Source organism: Alosa pseudoharengus, unplaced genomic scaffold (genome assembly GCF_046254945.1).
Source record: "Alosa pseudoharengus isolate Yale_2024_CS ecotype anadromous, Long Island Sound unplaced genomic scaffold, YU_APseudo_1.1 YU_APseudo_1.1_scf_5, whole genome shotgun sequence".
In the NCBI taxonomy this organism is placed as follows: Eukaryota; Metazoa; Chordata; class Actinopteri; order Clupeiformes; family Clupeidae; genus Alosa; species Alosa pseudoharengus.
This window is the reverse complement of record NW_027468837.1, coordinates 24,809,546-24,826,899: the sequence shown is the minus strand read 5'-3', so window position 1 is coordinate 24,826,899 and position 17,354 is coordinate 24,809,546. Positions and strand designations below refer to the sequence as shown.

General features: G+C 41.8%; 1 protein-coding gene across 2 annotated transcripts in view; it reads right to left on the bottom strand.

The window, feature by feature from the left end:
* iqsec1b (IQ motif and Sec7 domain ArfGEF 1b) overlaps positions 1 to 17,354 on the bottom strand; it is a 181,640-nt gene that overhangs the window by 147,757 nt on the left and 16,529 nt on the right. For both annotated transcript variants that reach the window (XM_076268352.1, XM_076268354.1), the window contains exon 2: positions 1,811 to 1,840. In XM_076268352.1, coding sequence (XP_076124467.1) covers positions 1,811 to 1,840 — 30 coding nt within the window. The remainder of the gene's footprint in view (positions 1 to 1,810; positions 1,841 to 17,354) is intronic.

The window sequence follows — 17,354 nt, the reverse complement described above, 5'->3', positions numbered from 1 at the left end:
TGCAAGTGCTACGTTTGTGGGATTTCCGCTTGGTCCATGCTACACGTTTCCACCTAACTAATAGTTTTTAACTACTAGTTTTTAAGTGAACCTGTTAACAAATCAACCAACTAACCCACCAACTGACACAAATAAAAACATAACCTCGTTGGTGGAGGGCATAATAAAACACATAGCTCACAATCGTCTGTGTACTCAAACCTAATGTTCATTGACCCTCTTGAAAGGAAACAGAGGAAATCACCACAACAATGTCCCCCAAGGGACTGGCAGAACAACAACGTTTGCACACATGACCAAATACAAACAATTTATCTCTACTGAATGAAGCCCTTAGGGTCAACTGAGATGTGAACATCTCCTGCCAAAAGACAGAGGAAAATGGATGTTTGGGGGGGGTGGGAGGGGGTTGGTTTTCTTTACACGATAGAGACCTGTTTTGGCTGGGCCATCGATCAGCATGATGAAAGGGCCTGCTGCTCATCTCTGATGGGGAGAAGTGTCCGGCCCGTCCACCTTAAGTGTCAGGGAGAGCGATGGTGTGCGAATGCATCACCGTGTCTGGCACCTGTGTGATGTGAGGGCCTGGCAGCACGGCTGACAACTTTAGATCATTTTTGGGAGTGTGTGTATATGTGTGTGTGTGTGTGTGTATATATGTGTGTGTGTGTGTGTGTGTGTGTGTGTGTGTGTGTGTGTGTGTGTGTGTGTGTGTATGTGTGCATATGTGTGTGTGTGTTGGTGGGGGGGGGTCACTCTGAGCAGAGAAGGCTGATTTATATTCACTCACAAACTGTTCTAGGCACCACTGAGCACTGTTCAGAAGATATGCCACTTCATATATTTATTTATATACGGTAGTTTTTAATCTTCGTGGGTTTAGTCTATGAAGTGGAAACCTTGAAGATGATGAATGGCGATGATAATGCTAAGTTTGAAGCAAAAAAAAAAGCTCAAAGAAGAAGAAAAATAAGAAAGAAACACAACACAATTTTGGCACAGAGACTATGTGACATGTCTGACTGCCATGCAAGGAGGAGTAGGACAAGACGCGGTTAATATGCATTCCAGAGGCTTCCGAGGACACTGAGTTTACAGCAGGAGACCCTCTGATTCAGCACTGCTGACAGCAGGGGGACGAACAGAAGAACTGCCTGTGCCCGTGGCTGTGCACGACTGGACACTCCATCGCACGGCACGAAAACCTGTCACCTGCCCAGCATCATGACAGCAAGGTCATTCCACCCCAACTCGTTTAGGGCTTGGAGAGGTCACGTTTGGGCATGCATATGAAAGAAAAAACATCTAGCAACCACTTCCATTCAGTTTGTGTAGTAACACTAACTACATTACAAATACATTACAAATAGTTGATCCCAAGTAATAGCAGGGATTCAGATTAGTAATATTGTGACCCAACAGTCCGATTTACTGGAGTCAGGGATGAATTCTGAATCAGACCTCTCCATGATTCTGATAGGATCTAGCATGCCTTATGGGGCGGTGCCCTCTGCACATCATGTGAGGCCCTGAGGATAGCCTGATTGGTGGAAAGGAAAACCACCCACACACCCAAGAACAACAGTCAAACACAATCTGAGAGCAGGTCAAGGCTTCAGTCAAAACCCACGGCACACACAGCAGCACAAGCATATGAGTTGGTCAATACCTCAGAGACAGAAATGCAACGGAGCATGTTTGAATGGCATGAGATGTTCTTCCATGAGCTCTGTAACTCCAGCTAACAAAATAGCATAAAACATACTGTACAGTCAAGTCAAAACTGTGGAACATTTCTGTTCGTACTCACCTGACACTCCTGGAGCCTTCACTCTCCGACCTGTAGAAAGAAAGAGAGAAAATAGACATGTTGAACGAAAAGACTAAGTGCACACAAGGCTAGACGTACATCTAGACGTACAGCAGTGTCGCAGGGAGAGCCAATTTCAGAGTGACAACCAATTGAGTTCCACTTGAGATATCTCAAGACATTTCAGGTGCTGTCTGACTCCTCCAAATGCATTTCAAAGGTTTAACACGGTATCCCACTTTGCTAGTAATATGAGTAGATCAGATGAATAGACATGCACAGTTAGAGGTAACGTTTGGATGAAAAGCAGTGTATATTTGATGCCATAAAATGCATTAAAATACAAAAGGTTTCTATGTATGTGTGTGTGTTTGTGTGTGTGTTTGAGTGTGTGAGTGTGTGTTGTGTGTTTTCTATGTTTTTTAATAATATCACCATCTTCCCAATCACCATTCCCCAGTTTCTAGCAAACCACAACCCCCCACGCAAACGCTCCTGTGAGCTCATGATGGAGAACTCTAATATCCACGCTGTTGGTCGAGCACCTCCTCAGGCCGCTTTCGGCAAGATCCGCGATCAATTATTCAGCGAGTTTACCTCGGAGACAGAGGTCTGTCAGAGGCACTGTAGTTTACCGCGAGCGGAGAGCCGCTCGGCACCTGTGAGAGAGCACCTACAGGGGAAGAGAGAGAGAGAGAAAGAGAAAGAGAGAGAAAGAGACAGAGAAAGAGAGAGAGAGATAGATAGATAGACTGATAGATAGATATATGGATGGATAGATGGATGGATAGAATAGATAGATAGATAAGAGAGAGAGAGAGGAGCGTGCACGGCTTCCCTGCATGGAAGAGAGAGAGAGAGAGAGAGAGAGAGAGAGAGAGAGAGAGAGAGAGAGAGAGAGAGAGAGAGAGAGAGAGAGAGAGAGAGAGAGAGAGAGAGAAAGAGAGGAGCATGCACGGCTTCCCTGCATGGAAGCCTCTATTGATATTCAGCGTGCCAATACAACTGGAGGAGATTTGAGCCGCCTGGTACAGGGATGCCTGCAAGCTAGGAGGAGACGGATTAAATGTATGCTCTACCTGTGTAGCAGGAGGTTTCATATAAAAGTGTCTACTAAATTGATTAATGTACAATGTAAATGCGAAAGGATAGCAGTGGGGGTATAAAAGATTTTAAAAGTCTCAATGGTTTCACAGAACCAGTATGTATGTACCACATGAAACAGTTTCACTTGATGTCGACCATAGGAGCTGGCTGGACATAATAGCAAAAGTGGTGGAGTGCACAGCCCACAGGGCAAACTTTCTATACAGAGAGTTTAGCCACATTTGAATGCCAAATAATACACTAAAATACCTGTAATAATTCATTCAAATTAGGTTCCTGACATGTCTAGCACACAAGTGCCACTTTCACTTTCCCTCTGCTCTCAAGATGGCCATTTGCTTTCCCAATTTGGAGGAAAAGGCTGCATTTGGCAGATGTGAGGTTCACTCGGTGTTTAATTATAGATGCAAACATAGCGCTGGTTAGCCACTAGCTCAGAGGAATGTCACCTACAGCCATTTCTTATGGGCCTGGACAGCCCAGAGCAATTATGGGCTGAGGCTCTGCAAAATTGTTAAACTTCAGCTGGCAAAGTGCACAGGGAGAAGCCAGTTGCAAGGAAGGGGAGGTACGCTGGGAAAATCTATATGGCACATATACTGGACTGTGTATGAGTGGCAAGCGTCTCATAAATCTTGTTCTATAATGAGATCTTGGGCTTGGGAGATTAGTGCTGAAAATATGAGCTTGTTTCCTGCCGCTCTGTATTGAAATAAGAGTTTCTCACTTCTCAAGATTCCGCTTTGCACCGAGGCCTATCAACATTAACAGGAGTCATGTCCCCCTCTTCCTCATTTAAAGATGACAAGATCTCATTCTCTTCCCGTGGACACCAGCAGACTATATCTAATGAAGCAGATTTATAGTGGGTAATAAATGTCAACGTGTCATCATCTAATCTTGTGTGAAGTCTAGTTCTGACAGTTTGACCATAAAATAGAAGTGGCTTTAGAAAAAAATGACTGAGGTGTGATTTTCTTCAAGCTAACCATTTAAAGGTTTCATACTACCTCCAAGCTGTGAAAGTTTTTATCACTTCTGTCCGTCTGCCTTCTCCTGAAGCTTTAGAGGCTCTGCTTTTGGCCCTAAACTTTAGAGTTTAGCAGCTGAAATATCTATCTGTCTGGCTGCAAAAGGCCACAATGTGCACACAACTGACTTCACACCCATTCCCTCTCTTCGAAAACGCAGGGAGGACTCAGTCCCCATTTCACTCCCTCAGTGTATGTGTGTGTCTGTGTGTGTGTGTGTGTGTGTGTGTGTGTGTGTGAGATCGCTGTGCAGTGATTACTCTGTGAACCAAAACTCTACTTATGTCCCTGTACCTGCCTAGAGGTACAAGATCACATTTGAAACAGACTCGGCATCCACAGAACTCAATGACTGCATCCCAGAGTAATCCCTTTAGGACCAGTGTTAGATGACAGAGCCTCAAAGCAAGGCGTAACGGCCCGTCATTCTACCAACTGATCACCAAATCCCTTAGAGACTACAATCAGTATGTAAAAAAAATACAATACTTGCACCCCTGCCTACAATAACCCATTTTACAGACTATTCCACAAGTACTGCCACTTTTGGCCAGAGTTGGGTTGCATCCCACTCTAAACAAGCAAAAAAAATTATGTCAGTCTCACCCAATCAGTGATGAAATCAGAAATCAGAGTCAGAGAGACCTTGAGTCGAGAAAAAACAAAGAGTAGATGTCCTTGAGCAACCCAATGTGTCTTACACAAGAATAACACCAATCTTGAGGATGCCCTAGGGAGGGCAATGAGCCGAGACTGCTTCACTTCTGAGGAAAAAGACTCAAACATTTTCTTTTTCCAGTTCAGCACTGTGAGCCAGGCAGATTTCAGGGACAAAAGAGAAGAGTAGATGTCTCACCTCACTGCACTACATTGTTCAGTTACTTTGTCTGTCTGGCTTCTACCTCTCCTGTGGCATGGTGTTGAATGTTGAAACAGCAACACTTATGAAGGAAACTTCACAATACAGACCGTTTCATACAGGGGAAGTCTCCACAGCAACTAGCTTTCAAACTGACAGACATATCTATCTTGTAATTTAATAATAGATTTGACTTCACTGTATTCATGTATTAAGGCATTATGAAAAATATACAGAACATATATTTATACTATACATCATATATACAATATTGTATCATTTAAAATATAAAAACATCTAAATCACATGCTTTCATCTGTATCTCTGTCCAAGGTTTTAATCATTCATTAAATTGATTTCTCCTTCTCCTCACTTATGATTCAATATTTAACACCATCGTCCACGAATTGTGCCGATACAAACCCTGAAACGTTTGATCAATCCTGTAAAATCATTTACCACTCATCCGCTCATCCATGCGGAGTTACAGTACTTACTGCTACTCATTAGTGGACAAGCAATGGATATGAGCCACTCCAAAGGACCATAAGCCACCCTGGTACCCAGCTCTGCCAGACATCACTTCTGTTTTCCCTGGGATTAGAGTTAGGAAAGTCTCAGCTCAAAAGAGTCTGGGCTGCCAGATTTCTGCCTGGACATGGAGTGAATTACAAGACGTTTAGCTGAGGAAAAGAAGAACTGTGCATGTGTGAGAAGTGACACCAGTAATATGGATGAAGTGAAAGAGGCTAGCAGAGTAGCAGTCGAAATCCCATTTCTACAGCAAAACATTCTTTACCACAGCAAATGCAACTACAAAAGACAAATGTAAAGACGAAAGAGACATACATCCAAACTTCTGTGCTCCGACACGTGTGTAGCTGTGGATTGTGTTATAGACCACACAGGCACACACACCCTGACTTAGAAAAAATGAAACAGGAAAACAGGATGGATGTCCCTTCCCATGGCCGAGAGCACAGCACTGCTGACCCTTTAGCGTGTTGTTCACACTCGAAGACAGCGGAGCCCGGCATCCACTCAAAGACACGGGTCAGCAAACAGGAAGCATGTCAGGGAGCAGCGGTGTTCATCAGCTCGCTGCCATCAACAACATTCCAGCCGTCTCCACAACAACCGATAAATTGACCCTTATGATGTCACTGGCTTAGTTCCTCAGAGTTCCAATACAGCAGAAAAAATAACAATAATGAAGTCGCCTGAACTGTTGCCAAGCTAGAACTTGTACAGCAGGATGCAAACACCCTAAAGGCTGTGGGTTTGATTCCTATGGGTCATACAAGCTGATGACAGGTATACCCCATTTGAACTGCAAGTTGCAAATGATAATGGCATCTGTCGAATGGCGAAATGTGAACAGATAATCACAAATGGAAAAAAGGGCTCACCATCTAAAACACTGGAAGAGTTGTTCCTAACCAGTCTAACATTCATAGGTGTTCATCTTATTCCCATTCAGTGTCTAGACTGGTCCATTCAGACTGGCCTGAGCAATGTGAAAACTCAGACTACTTGTACTTCTACACCTTCAGACTTCTACCCTGGTATTAAACAGCCTTGCTACAGCGCATGGAGGATGCATTGTGTATAATGATCAATTGCTTAATGTTCTTTAGTTGTATTTACTGAAATGTCTGCAAGTCTGAAAAATGTCTGAAATGTGTGAAGGTTATTTAAACATTAATAGAGACATTTTCCTTTCTGGAGAATCAGCGCACGCACGCACGCACGCACGCACGCACGCACGCTAAACTAAACCATGGTGTAACAGGCAACAAATAAATAATATCTCTTCTTACAGGTGTCTTCACTGTACATCTGAAACACCCTGAAAACAACATCTTCATAATTCACATTATATTCTCTGTACATCTACCAAAACATTTCCAATTCACAAATGTGAGCTAACAAAGGCAAGAAGGAAAGTCAGTGTCTGAAATTACCCATCAGAGTACATCTCCTCTCTCTGTTTCGCAGTGGAATAAATTGAAGGATTACACTAATTAATGTTTTCCAGACCAACTGGGAGTCAAAACCATTATTTATTTTTGTATTCTTTTGATTTTGCTGCTGGTACCACAATACAAGCTGCAGTCTTCATCATCTCCACCATTATCCCAGCCCGGTTCTGCGTCCCACATCACTGGCGGAATGTCATAATTAGGACTTGTTTAAGGATTCCATCAGAGGGGGCTGGAGGGAATGTGTTCCTGAATGATCACAGCGGAGGGACACTGCGTCCATGTGTGACATCATTTCAGTGATTTAGCTGATACCGTCCCATTCAAGGGTTTCAGATGGAAGATCTGGCATTGGAGAGCACTATCAATTAGATAGTCCGTCCGATGCGAACTTCAATGGTGGATGAGAAAAAAAAGGATGCCACTGCATCTTGATGTCTTTACAACACAGAGAGTTGAGAGATGCGAGCAGGCAGTAAGAAGATGAGAGATTCAGAGAAGAGATCACATCTCGTTCAGACTGCACAAGCTTGGCAGATCACCCATCAACCCATGTGTTATTCTGGGAAACAAATAAATGTCTGAAATAAAAAAAATACATCAAAATTAAATAAAAATAATAAAATAACAATGACATCTCGATCCACAGTCTCTGTAACCTTCATTGCTGCAGCTGGTCATCTGTGAAATATAATGGCAGCTTTTCAATGCAGTGTGCAGGTTTTGTGACATAGTAATCCACAAATATATTTTCTGCATAGGCAACCTTGGCCCAACAAGAATTTAAATATAGCAGCAGGCAGTGACGGACTGGACGGTCTGGCATTTGGGCAGATGCCAGAAGGGCCGCGGCCCCTCGTGGGCCGTTTGGGCCAGCCAATCACGGAGCGGCATGCTTGTCGGGTTTGCGCGGCCCATTTATCGTAAAGACGGTTTTACAATATCTCTCGGCCCACTATCAAGCATCAATAGTGTTACATGGCTTTGAATAAGAATGCGTCTACTTCCTTCAGCACGGGGAATTGCCGATCTAGCATGCCTTGATCCTCGGAATTTCCCCCTTATAAAAGCTAATAAACTGCCCCCAAATGCACTTCGAAACATAAGAGAATGTCTGCTTAAATTCAGTGAAGGTGCTACGGTTGAAAATCTACAGTCGGAATTGACACATCTCGCCACGCACTGGGACAGCCTGAAAAAGTCTCCTCTAAACGAGTACAGTCAAAGCGTCGGACTTTGATGATGCCGCGGAGATATAGGAAGATACAGAAATAAACCTGGTGAGCAAGAAATGTGCTACCTGCAAGAATTGTGCAATCTGTTGCTATTTCCTTCTCCAGCAGGTAAACCTCTTTACCTGTGCCTACAACTATATATGGTTAGCAAATGAATTCCTACTAACACTGTCATGTACTCAAGTGGCATACAAACAGAGTTTTTCCACTCCTAAATTCATCAAGAATCGCCTAAGGACACGATTGTCACAGGATAATTTGGAGGCCTTTATGCTGATGGCGACAGAGAAAGAGGTCCTATAATGAACTTGGATGCTGATGAGCAAGCTCCTTCGCACCTTGTTAACTGCATGACGTTAATTAAGACACGTTTGTGGAGCGGCTGAGAAAACTCATTTCTTTTCATGGAGAGCACTGCTCTATGCTGTTCTATGGTGCTTTCTGCCTCTTGCGCACGCATATATGACGTTGCATAGAAATCCATGTAGCCTATTCTAGGCTATTCTTTTTTCATTTTCATATTTCATATTTTTGGAGATGTGCATTGATATATCCATGTTCTTGGTTCAGTCTTTATGCATATTAAAGTTAGAGTTCAGATAGCTACAAACGTGTTATGTCCGTGCATGTGAAGTTATATCTGTGTGTTGCGGGCAAATGCACGCGCGTGTCTTTTGTCTTCCATCAAGAAATTGTTGGGTGGTCTAAAAAAAAAGTGTTTAGTCTCCACAACATATGTCTATCTCTACTCAATCTTTAAAGTAACTCAAGAGCAACACTGAGAAGCTGTCATCATCTCATATAGACACTCCACCATCTGTTTCATAAGACAGCAACTGTAATCAAGTATCCCCTTATTGCAACAATATACCATCCACCATGACTCAACCACACAACACAGTTAAGTACCCAAACACAATATGATTGGCTCTCCAAAACATACCTCCCAAAGCCCAGAGCACTTTTCATTACATGAACAGCAATATCATGTTGTGTTATAACACTAATAAATCCTGAGTTCTCTGCATACAGTGGCATTTCAGTGTAAAGTACATTGCACACTTGAGAAAGGAAATATTAGAGGTCTACTCCATAAGGCTTTAGTATTCACTGAGTTGTGAAAAGAACTAGAAGGTTGTTTATTATAGATATCCACTATGGATTTAAATTATGAACATGTAGGATTTCTGTCTTCAAAAAGCAGCCTATTGAAAACAAACGCTTTTTTTTTTTGTATTTTTGTTTTATAACCGCATGGTTTAAACTTTTGACGTGAGCAGTGCTCAGTGGCTGCTGCAGCCCACAGAGGTTCCTGTGGCTCATTAAAGGTCACCGTGAGTCAGGTCTCCCCGCACCCCCGTCGTCTTCTCCTGCCTATTAAAGCCGCAATTGTTTAATCCGAAGGGGTAATGAAATTAACCTTTTCACCCGCCAGCCCATACATCAGCACTGACAAAATCACATTTGCCGGGCCGGGTTAGAGGCCCTAGACCTCACCGGCTTCCCTATGCCAGCCCACATGCTGATAATGAGCTTTGCTTTTCTTTCTTTCTCTTTTTCTCTCTCTCTCTCTCTCTCTCTCTCTCTCATTGGATGTACTCAACAGCTAGGTGGACACAACTGTCTACTTCCCCCGGGAGGAATGATAGTTTTTGTTCATTGTTTGTTTTAAGAAATTCGGGACAGTTATCTCCGATTTTAGTAAAGTATTCTTCTCTTATTACCTCGTATCTTTTGCATTCGGTAAGAAAATGCTGTTCATTTTCAACTACATTACCGCAGTGAGCACACATCCTTTTTTCACAGCCAGGTTTGCCTGTGTCGCCCCTTTTCAATAGCAAGGCTATGGTCGTTGAGCCTGTACCTTGTCAATAGCTTTCTATACTTATAATTTTGAATTTTAGTTAAATATGGTGCCAATTTGTAATCAGATTTTATTGATTTAAATACATTGAGTTTACTTATTTGCTTAATTTTATCCCTCCAATTGTTAATGTAATTTTCTTTTGAGGTTTTTTCTAATTGTTTTAATTTTGAAGCAATGGTTGAGTCAATTTTGTTTAGGCCATGAATCTATGATTGCTTTGTCAAATTGTCCGGTGTATAAGATTATTAATCCTAGATAACAATAATGTTTCACTTGTTCTATTGATTGTTTGCCAATTGTGAAATGGTAATCGTTAGATGTTGATTGTTTTTTTTGGAAAATCATAATTTTTGATTTTTCATGATTGATTGGTTGATTGATTGATTGGCCCAAGTTGTGCTATATTCGTTTATTATTTCAAGGCTTTCTTGCAGTCCCTCTGCCGTTGGCGATAGTACGAGCAGGTCATCTGCAAAGAGTAGACATTTTATCTCTCTACCCAGGAGGTTAAGCCCTGGGGAAGAAGTTTTTTCTATGTTGGTGGCCAAACATTTATATAAAGGTTAAATAAAGTCGGACTAAGGCAGCAACCTTATCTGACTCCTTTGGTCTGGTTAACTTTATTATTTATTTTTACACAGCATTTGTTATTGTTATACATGTCTTTTATGATATTATAAGTTTCCCCCCCAATTCCGCTATTAATTCATTTCTCTCTCTCTCTCTCTATTATCAGCCCACATGCTGATAATAAGCATCTCTCTCTCTCTCTCTCTCTCAAATTCAAATTAGCTTTATTGGCATGACAAAAAACATTGTGTTGCCAAAGCTTACACATGTGTTATAATTGTACAGATTTAAATAATAATAATACAAATAATGGTAAAATAATAATAATAATAATTAGGCAAAATAATACAGTGGAATGTAAGAAGGAAAAGGAAAAGGACTCACTTTCTCAATCTTTGACACTCTGTCAGGAATTGTACTGCTATCGTAGCACAATTGTGCCCTCCCAACAAATATGGGAGCTTGTCTTTATTGGGTAGCATGGGGAATTGGGGAGCAATCTTGCCAATGTGGTCAAATAATTCTCTCCTAACCAGGGTGTAATTTTTACATTCTGTGAGGAAGTGTAACTCGTCTTCTACTCCTTCGTGGCACTGTAGACATAGCCTTTCATCTATTGGTTTCCATGTCTGCCTGTGCCGACCCCTCTCAACTTCCAGAGTGTGCTCACTAATTCTGAAGGAAGTTAGAAGTTTCCTTTTTTTATAATCTTTGATATTTGTTAAATATGGTTCCAGTTCATAATTTGTTTTTATTTTTTGATAATAGTTCAATTTGTTGGATTTTTTTATTTTGTCTAGCCAATTGTAATATTCATCTTTTGTTAATTTCTCAATATGTTTTAACTTTGCTTTGATATAAGATAATCAAAAGGATCTCTCTCTGGGTGGGTTTTCTCTCTCTCCCTCTCTCTCATGGGGAACAATGCCTTATCAATGCCTGAAAGAAATATTAATTGTTTTTTTTCTTCATACTTGTTTTTTTTCTTCATAGAGTTGAGGGTTTTGTGCATATTAATGTCAAAACATACATGATGCATTTTAAACTGGGGGGTAAATGGGATCTACTGTATAACACACCATCCCCTGTGTTGTGACGGCATGTACAGGTGTTTACTCATTATGCCTTCTACATGAGTGCAAACAAAAAACACAAAAACAGCTTTTGAAACAGCTCTGATAAAAATGCAATCCTTAGGTTAGAAAACAAAATGATTAAATATAAGATAAGCTGATTAGATTTATATGTTTCTATTACTTTAGAGCCACTACTCAAACTATTGTGCACCGCACTGCACCCTGTCAGACAGAAGCTGAGAGAGTGAGACAGCACGTTGCCATTCCCCATGTATAAAAACTCTTCTGGAAAACTCTAAAAACCTAGGGGATGTTGCATCCATTATACTGTGATTTGATTACCATTGTGACAAGCACTGGTGGCAAGGCAGCAGGTGGCCTGTCTAGCTGACAAGCCCAGGGAATGGAAAACCTCAGCTCAACTCCTCAGGGTGCCTGACTCATATTCACATATAATAGAATACATATGGTCTGCACAAATAAAAAATTAAAAAATGAACCATCTCTCCAGCTATGTTATAAGTAAATGTTTTGACTCGAACTGACACAAATTGTACACACTACTCTACTCTAAACTTTACTTCATCTGGCATATTCTCTGTGGGAAACGGAGCATCTGAGCTCAGCAGAGCTGGCCCAGTGCCAGGGCCACGGCACCCCACAGCCATGACCATGTCGTGTAATTATCCTCCCTGCGTGTCTGCTTATGGAAATCACACAAGGCCATAGCAAAATCCTTAGGAAATGGTGCCTATATATTCTGGTGGCAGTGCCATGCTATTATGTAATTTCAGGGATGCGCTAGGAGGGATTTCATCCCCCCTTCCCCCCTCCTTCTCCCTGGCTTGCTGGCCGCTTCCCCGAGCCTCCACACTGATGTGACGGTGGGAGTCGGGGCGCATGTCCACGTCTCTTTCTGCTGTCCGCTGTGCACCCGGTGGTCGACCAAAGAGCCGGCCTTGCAGGAGGTCTGTGGAACAAGGCACTGGATTTGTCTAACACAGACTATCAGTGACAAACCAACCGACTCACCCTCTATGGGTTTGGTGGTCAAGCCTGACCATGCAGAGACAGCACGACTTAACAGCCTTAAGGGAGGGGGGTTGGGGGGATGGGGGGTTGCTGGTGCATAGACACCAGCTCTCTCTTCCTGTGCCAATTGGATTCCTATTGATTCTTGTGTGTCTTCGATGTGTTGCACAAAGCCCCTGACCAGCATCCAGTCGGAGGAAACCAAAATATCAATTTAAAGATGTGGCAGTCTGCTCTGGGAACAAAAGACACACATTGCAGCGCAGACAGAAATCCATGCAGTGTAACTAGTAGCTTATCAGGCCCGTGTAATCTGAGATTAAGGTCTTCCAGGTTTATTTAACCTGGAAAGAAAAAAGAACATTCAGTGGAAACTGGAGAGATTGTGTAAGTAACGCATGCTGTAGACTGTGGTATGTGCTGCAACAGAACGTCTGCTTGGGCAATCGGCCCAGTGATTCCTTGAGTGCTGCACTACAACTGCAACTGCAGAGGGTGCCCACACTGAGCGAGCCCATTCTGCATGTGTCAGATATTCCACGCCTATTCCATTTCACTGCCGATTAATCTCCCATAATGCACTGTTCCTAATGAGTCACGGGGGGGGGGGGGGGGGCAGATGACAGCAACAGCAGACGAGAGAAAAGGAGAGGGGGAAAATGAAAATGTGCGAAGGAGAAGAGGAGGGAAGTTCGTGTGTGTGTGTGTGTGTGTGTGTGTGTGTGTCTCCACAATGCGTACTGCAGCTATAGGGGAGGTTCTGACATCATGCTCTGACGACCTAGTCATTGTGTTCTCCGAGTCAATGAAATTACATTTGCTTTGTGTTTTATAAAATAGTCATCGCAGGAAAACAAGGTCACTTTGAGAGCCTCTCGGGAAAAAAAAAAAATGACCACTCTTTCTCTTAGCCCAAGGCCTCAGGGTTTTTACATGGCCATTCCCTCCCAGTTTATGCCTGCTGTGGCCTGGGAAGTCAGAGACGGTAAAAGATGCACAGCTAAATTAATTCAGAAAAGGGAGACCGATTTTAGAAATAAGTAAAGCCAAAAATATCCCATTTATAAAAAGCTCTTTTGTTTGTTTGCATAGCAGTTTATTGCTATAAAAGCATAATAAACGAATACAGAAGAAGAACACATAAAGTGGGTTATTTGATATTTCCTCCACCTTAGCCCCTTCATAACTTGATTTAAATGAATATAATTTAGTAAAACTATCAAGCAGTCATAATCTAATTTATGAATGGGCAATAACATTGTTATCTTTATAGTATTTTCGGCCTCATGCCAGCTAGATTGGACATGTCCAGAATCCCTTTGGTGGAGTGCTGTGCAAGACCAAAATGGTCAGGCTAGGCAGTGAAACTGCTGATGGAGAGACCAAGGCAACTTTGAAACAATGCACTTCAATTAGGCCATATACTTTTAATCAACATCACAAGGTAAGTAGCGTAGCATATAAATCAAGTGTCGTGTGGCCTGGGCATTAACTTAAGCCCAAACATATTGGTACATTCTTAATGGTGACATCGATTAATCTTCATGACAAGCCTTTTTCTTTTAGCAGGTAGACAGCCAAAATGATTCAGGAGCCCCCAAACACATTATTCCTGTTCTTGGACAAGAGGAATGAAAATGATAGGACAGGCAAACAGGTCTTGCACGTATTTTTGAGGGCTACAGTGCTCATTGAAAAATGAAAATCAAAATGGCCCATTTTGAATTGAATTACCTTTGTGCAGTAATCAATCAACTGTTTCCACATATTGTTCAGTATGCAACCCTGAAAACTCTCTTCCTTGTGTAGTAAACAACAGCATCTACATTCACCTTCTGTCTTAAACTCACTCAAACCACCCCATGCCATCAGCATGACAAGACCTTGAGTGTATTAAGGGCCAAATCTAAAAAAAAAACACCAGGTCCAAAAAGCACCTTGTATGCTCATTTTTGTCTGGGTGTAAGTAGGGTACACACGTCAGTCTTCTGCCTACTGCTGAAAAAATGGCATAAACATTCTTCCTCTTCACAAACTCAATTACGTTATCCCCATAGATCTTCATGAAAAGCAGAAATTGCTGCCAATAAAGGAAGAAAGAAACAATAAAAGAGAACTACAATTCCCTAAGGGCTCTGCCTTTTCACTTTTTTTGAAAGAGGCCACTGGTTTTGTCTGTGGGGCAATGATACATGAACACTTCTCATGTTGGTTGGTTTCACCTCATGACACCTGGTCAGAATTTACAGCATTACTCTCAGTAAATAACCTTCTCATTAGCAGAGAAAATACCTTCTTAATGGAGGCATTTCTCATGGACTGGTGTGTCTTAGTCTATGGTTCTTGTTTTCCATGATTAAAACCCACATCTCAAAACAAACTGACCTACAAAAACATATGGGGCCCTATCGTGCACCCAGCGAATGAATATGGACTAGCCACGCCTTTAATGTCTAGAAACTTTCCGTTTCCGACACCTCGGTGGCCGTTATCCCTTACTTAACACCAGACTGCATAAGTGGACAAACCCACTGTGACATCACCATAGGTTTCTGAAGGTATGATGCTTGAAATAGGAGGCTATGGTCACCATGTTTGATAGGCTAACTGATAGATGGGGGCAGTTAATATGGTATTAATATGGTTTTGTTTCTCTTAACTTGCATAAAACACTGTCCTGCGGCTTATACACAATGTAGCTAATACACAGGAAATTAATGTACATGCCGCCATCACGTCTGGTGTATCCAGTTCCATTGATTATAGCGGAAGCTGATTCTTGCAGCAGATGCTACATGAACGGAATGCTTCAGTTATGTGTCTGGTGTAGCCTCCCTGTAACTGTATTTTGTACCCCACTGTACTGTAAGTCCATTACTGCTGTGAATTCATTTGGAGCCACCCCTTATGGACGTTTGAGGTACTGCAGGTTTTCTGAACTTCTGTGTTGGCTTAATGTGTATGGAATTCAGCATGGAATGTCGCCACTTGGTTAACAAACCTCATTATAAACATGTAGTAGGATCACCTCATTTTCATATGACATTATTGCAAAAGGTTAATCGCTATGGCTAATCATTCCCAATCACAACATAACCTAAGCTTTATCCTAAGCATAGACTACAACCCAATCTGTTTCACACGAAGCTGTTAGGACCCTCTGCAAATATCAAGAAATATCCCCTGAATTAGATTGTGGTTTATATTTAGATTGTGGTAACTAATCCACTGTAAATCTTTGGACATGTGCTATTAAGACTCTCTTGATATTTGCTGTGAAATATCAACCAACCACTAACTAAAGACCTCAAGCTGTCCCTACTTTGGGCAAGATACTGTAGGCCTCTCACAAACATAACCCATCGTACAAGTTACTCTTCTGGAATTCTCAATTAATGGCAAAGCTTCCAGAAACAGTGTTTTCTTAAAGGAATGGTTCGGTGTACGCACAACCTAAGGTCTATTTACGAATGATAATGAGTTCAAACTTTGGTTTGGGAGCAAAATTGTGTTAATCAGAGGAGTTTTGAGCTAGCAGCGAGCATGGAGCCACATCAAAATAAATCTAATACATTTTCAAACCACTGACAAGGCTCAAAATAACCTTACAATTTGCTGGTAGTGTGGAAAGGGTCCCTACAGACAACTAAAAGTATTGTAAACTTTGAAAGTGTACAGACAGGTTATAATAAGGACAGTTCTGAAGTCAGCACATTGCCTTACTTTGTATTCCAGTAGTGTCAAATCAGTGGGCACATTCGACTTCTTGCACCACCGTGCAGATCTGGCTGAATCTTACAACACAAACATGCATGATGATCAGCTAGATTTGTGCAATGCTGCAAGATATCGAACACACCAACTGATTTGGTTGTGTGTACACCGAACCATATGATTGCTTTAAGATCCATGCTCTCTGAAATAATGTTTATCAATGCAGCTATTTAACCTGCACATTTTCACCTGGGCAGTAACTTTCTACTTCTCTTTTCTTCTCTACTGAAAGCACATGATGTGATCATTTGAGTGAAGTCAGGCAAGTCAGAAAAACATGTGAATGTGCAGAGGTTCTATAAGGGTAAATAGATCTACTGGTGTCACAGCAAGACCACTGACTTACAATTCCAATATAAAACTTGCTTAACTGAACGCTGTAAGGAGACTGCTTCACTTTCTGTTGCTGATCATCAGTTTATTAAGAGATTCTTGGCAAACACAGGATTAATAAAAGGACAAGGAAATGTACTTGGCAGTCAGTTATGTCCTAAGGAGGCCTCTCTTTCTCTCTCTCTCTCTCACACACACACACACACACACACACACACACACACACACACACACACACACCAAGTTATAGCGGTAAGAAAATGCTGACCTGCTTTCTCTGTTGTGAGAACATTTTTTTTCACAGGCAGTCTCATAAGGAGTAAGATGTCATGGAGGAAAATTAGTTGGCACATTGGTCACCCTAAACTACATCTGGTGGTCCATCTATTTCAGTGTTCAAAGCTAAACCATCACAGGGTCGCTTCTGACAATTTATTGTATCAAGATGAAACACTGATTTCAACTTCAACTGAAAACACAGTCGGTCACTAGCGTCGTTACACTAAAGACATCCGGGTGCGTGGCTGAATTCCTTACAGGAAGAGCACTGAAATGGAAATAAGTACAGCAACATCACATGCTTCTGAGAGATATACTGACTGGGCTGATGGCTGGGTATGTCTGGAATAGGTCCGCTGGAAACTCAATGTTATATAAAAGGCCAAAAGTCGAAATACT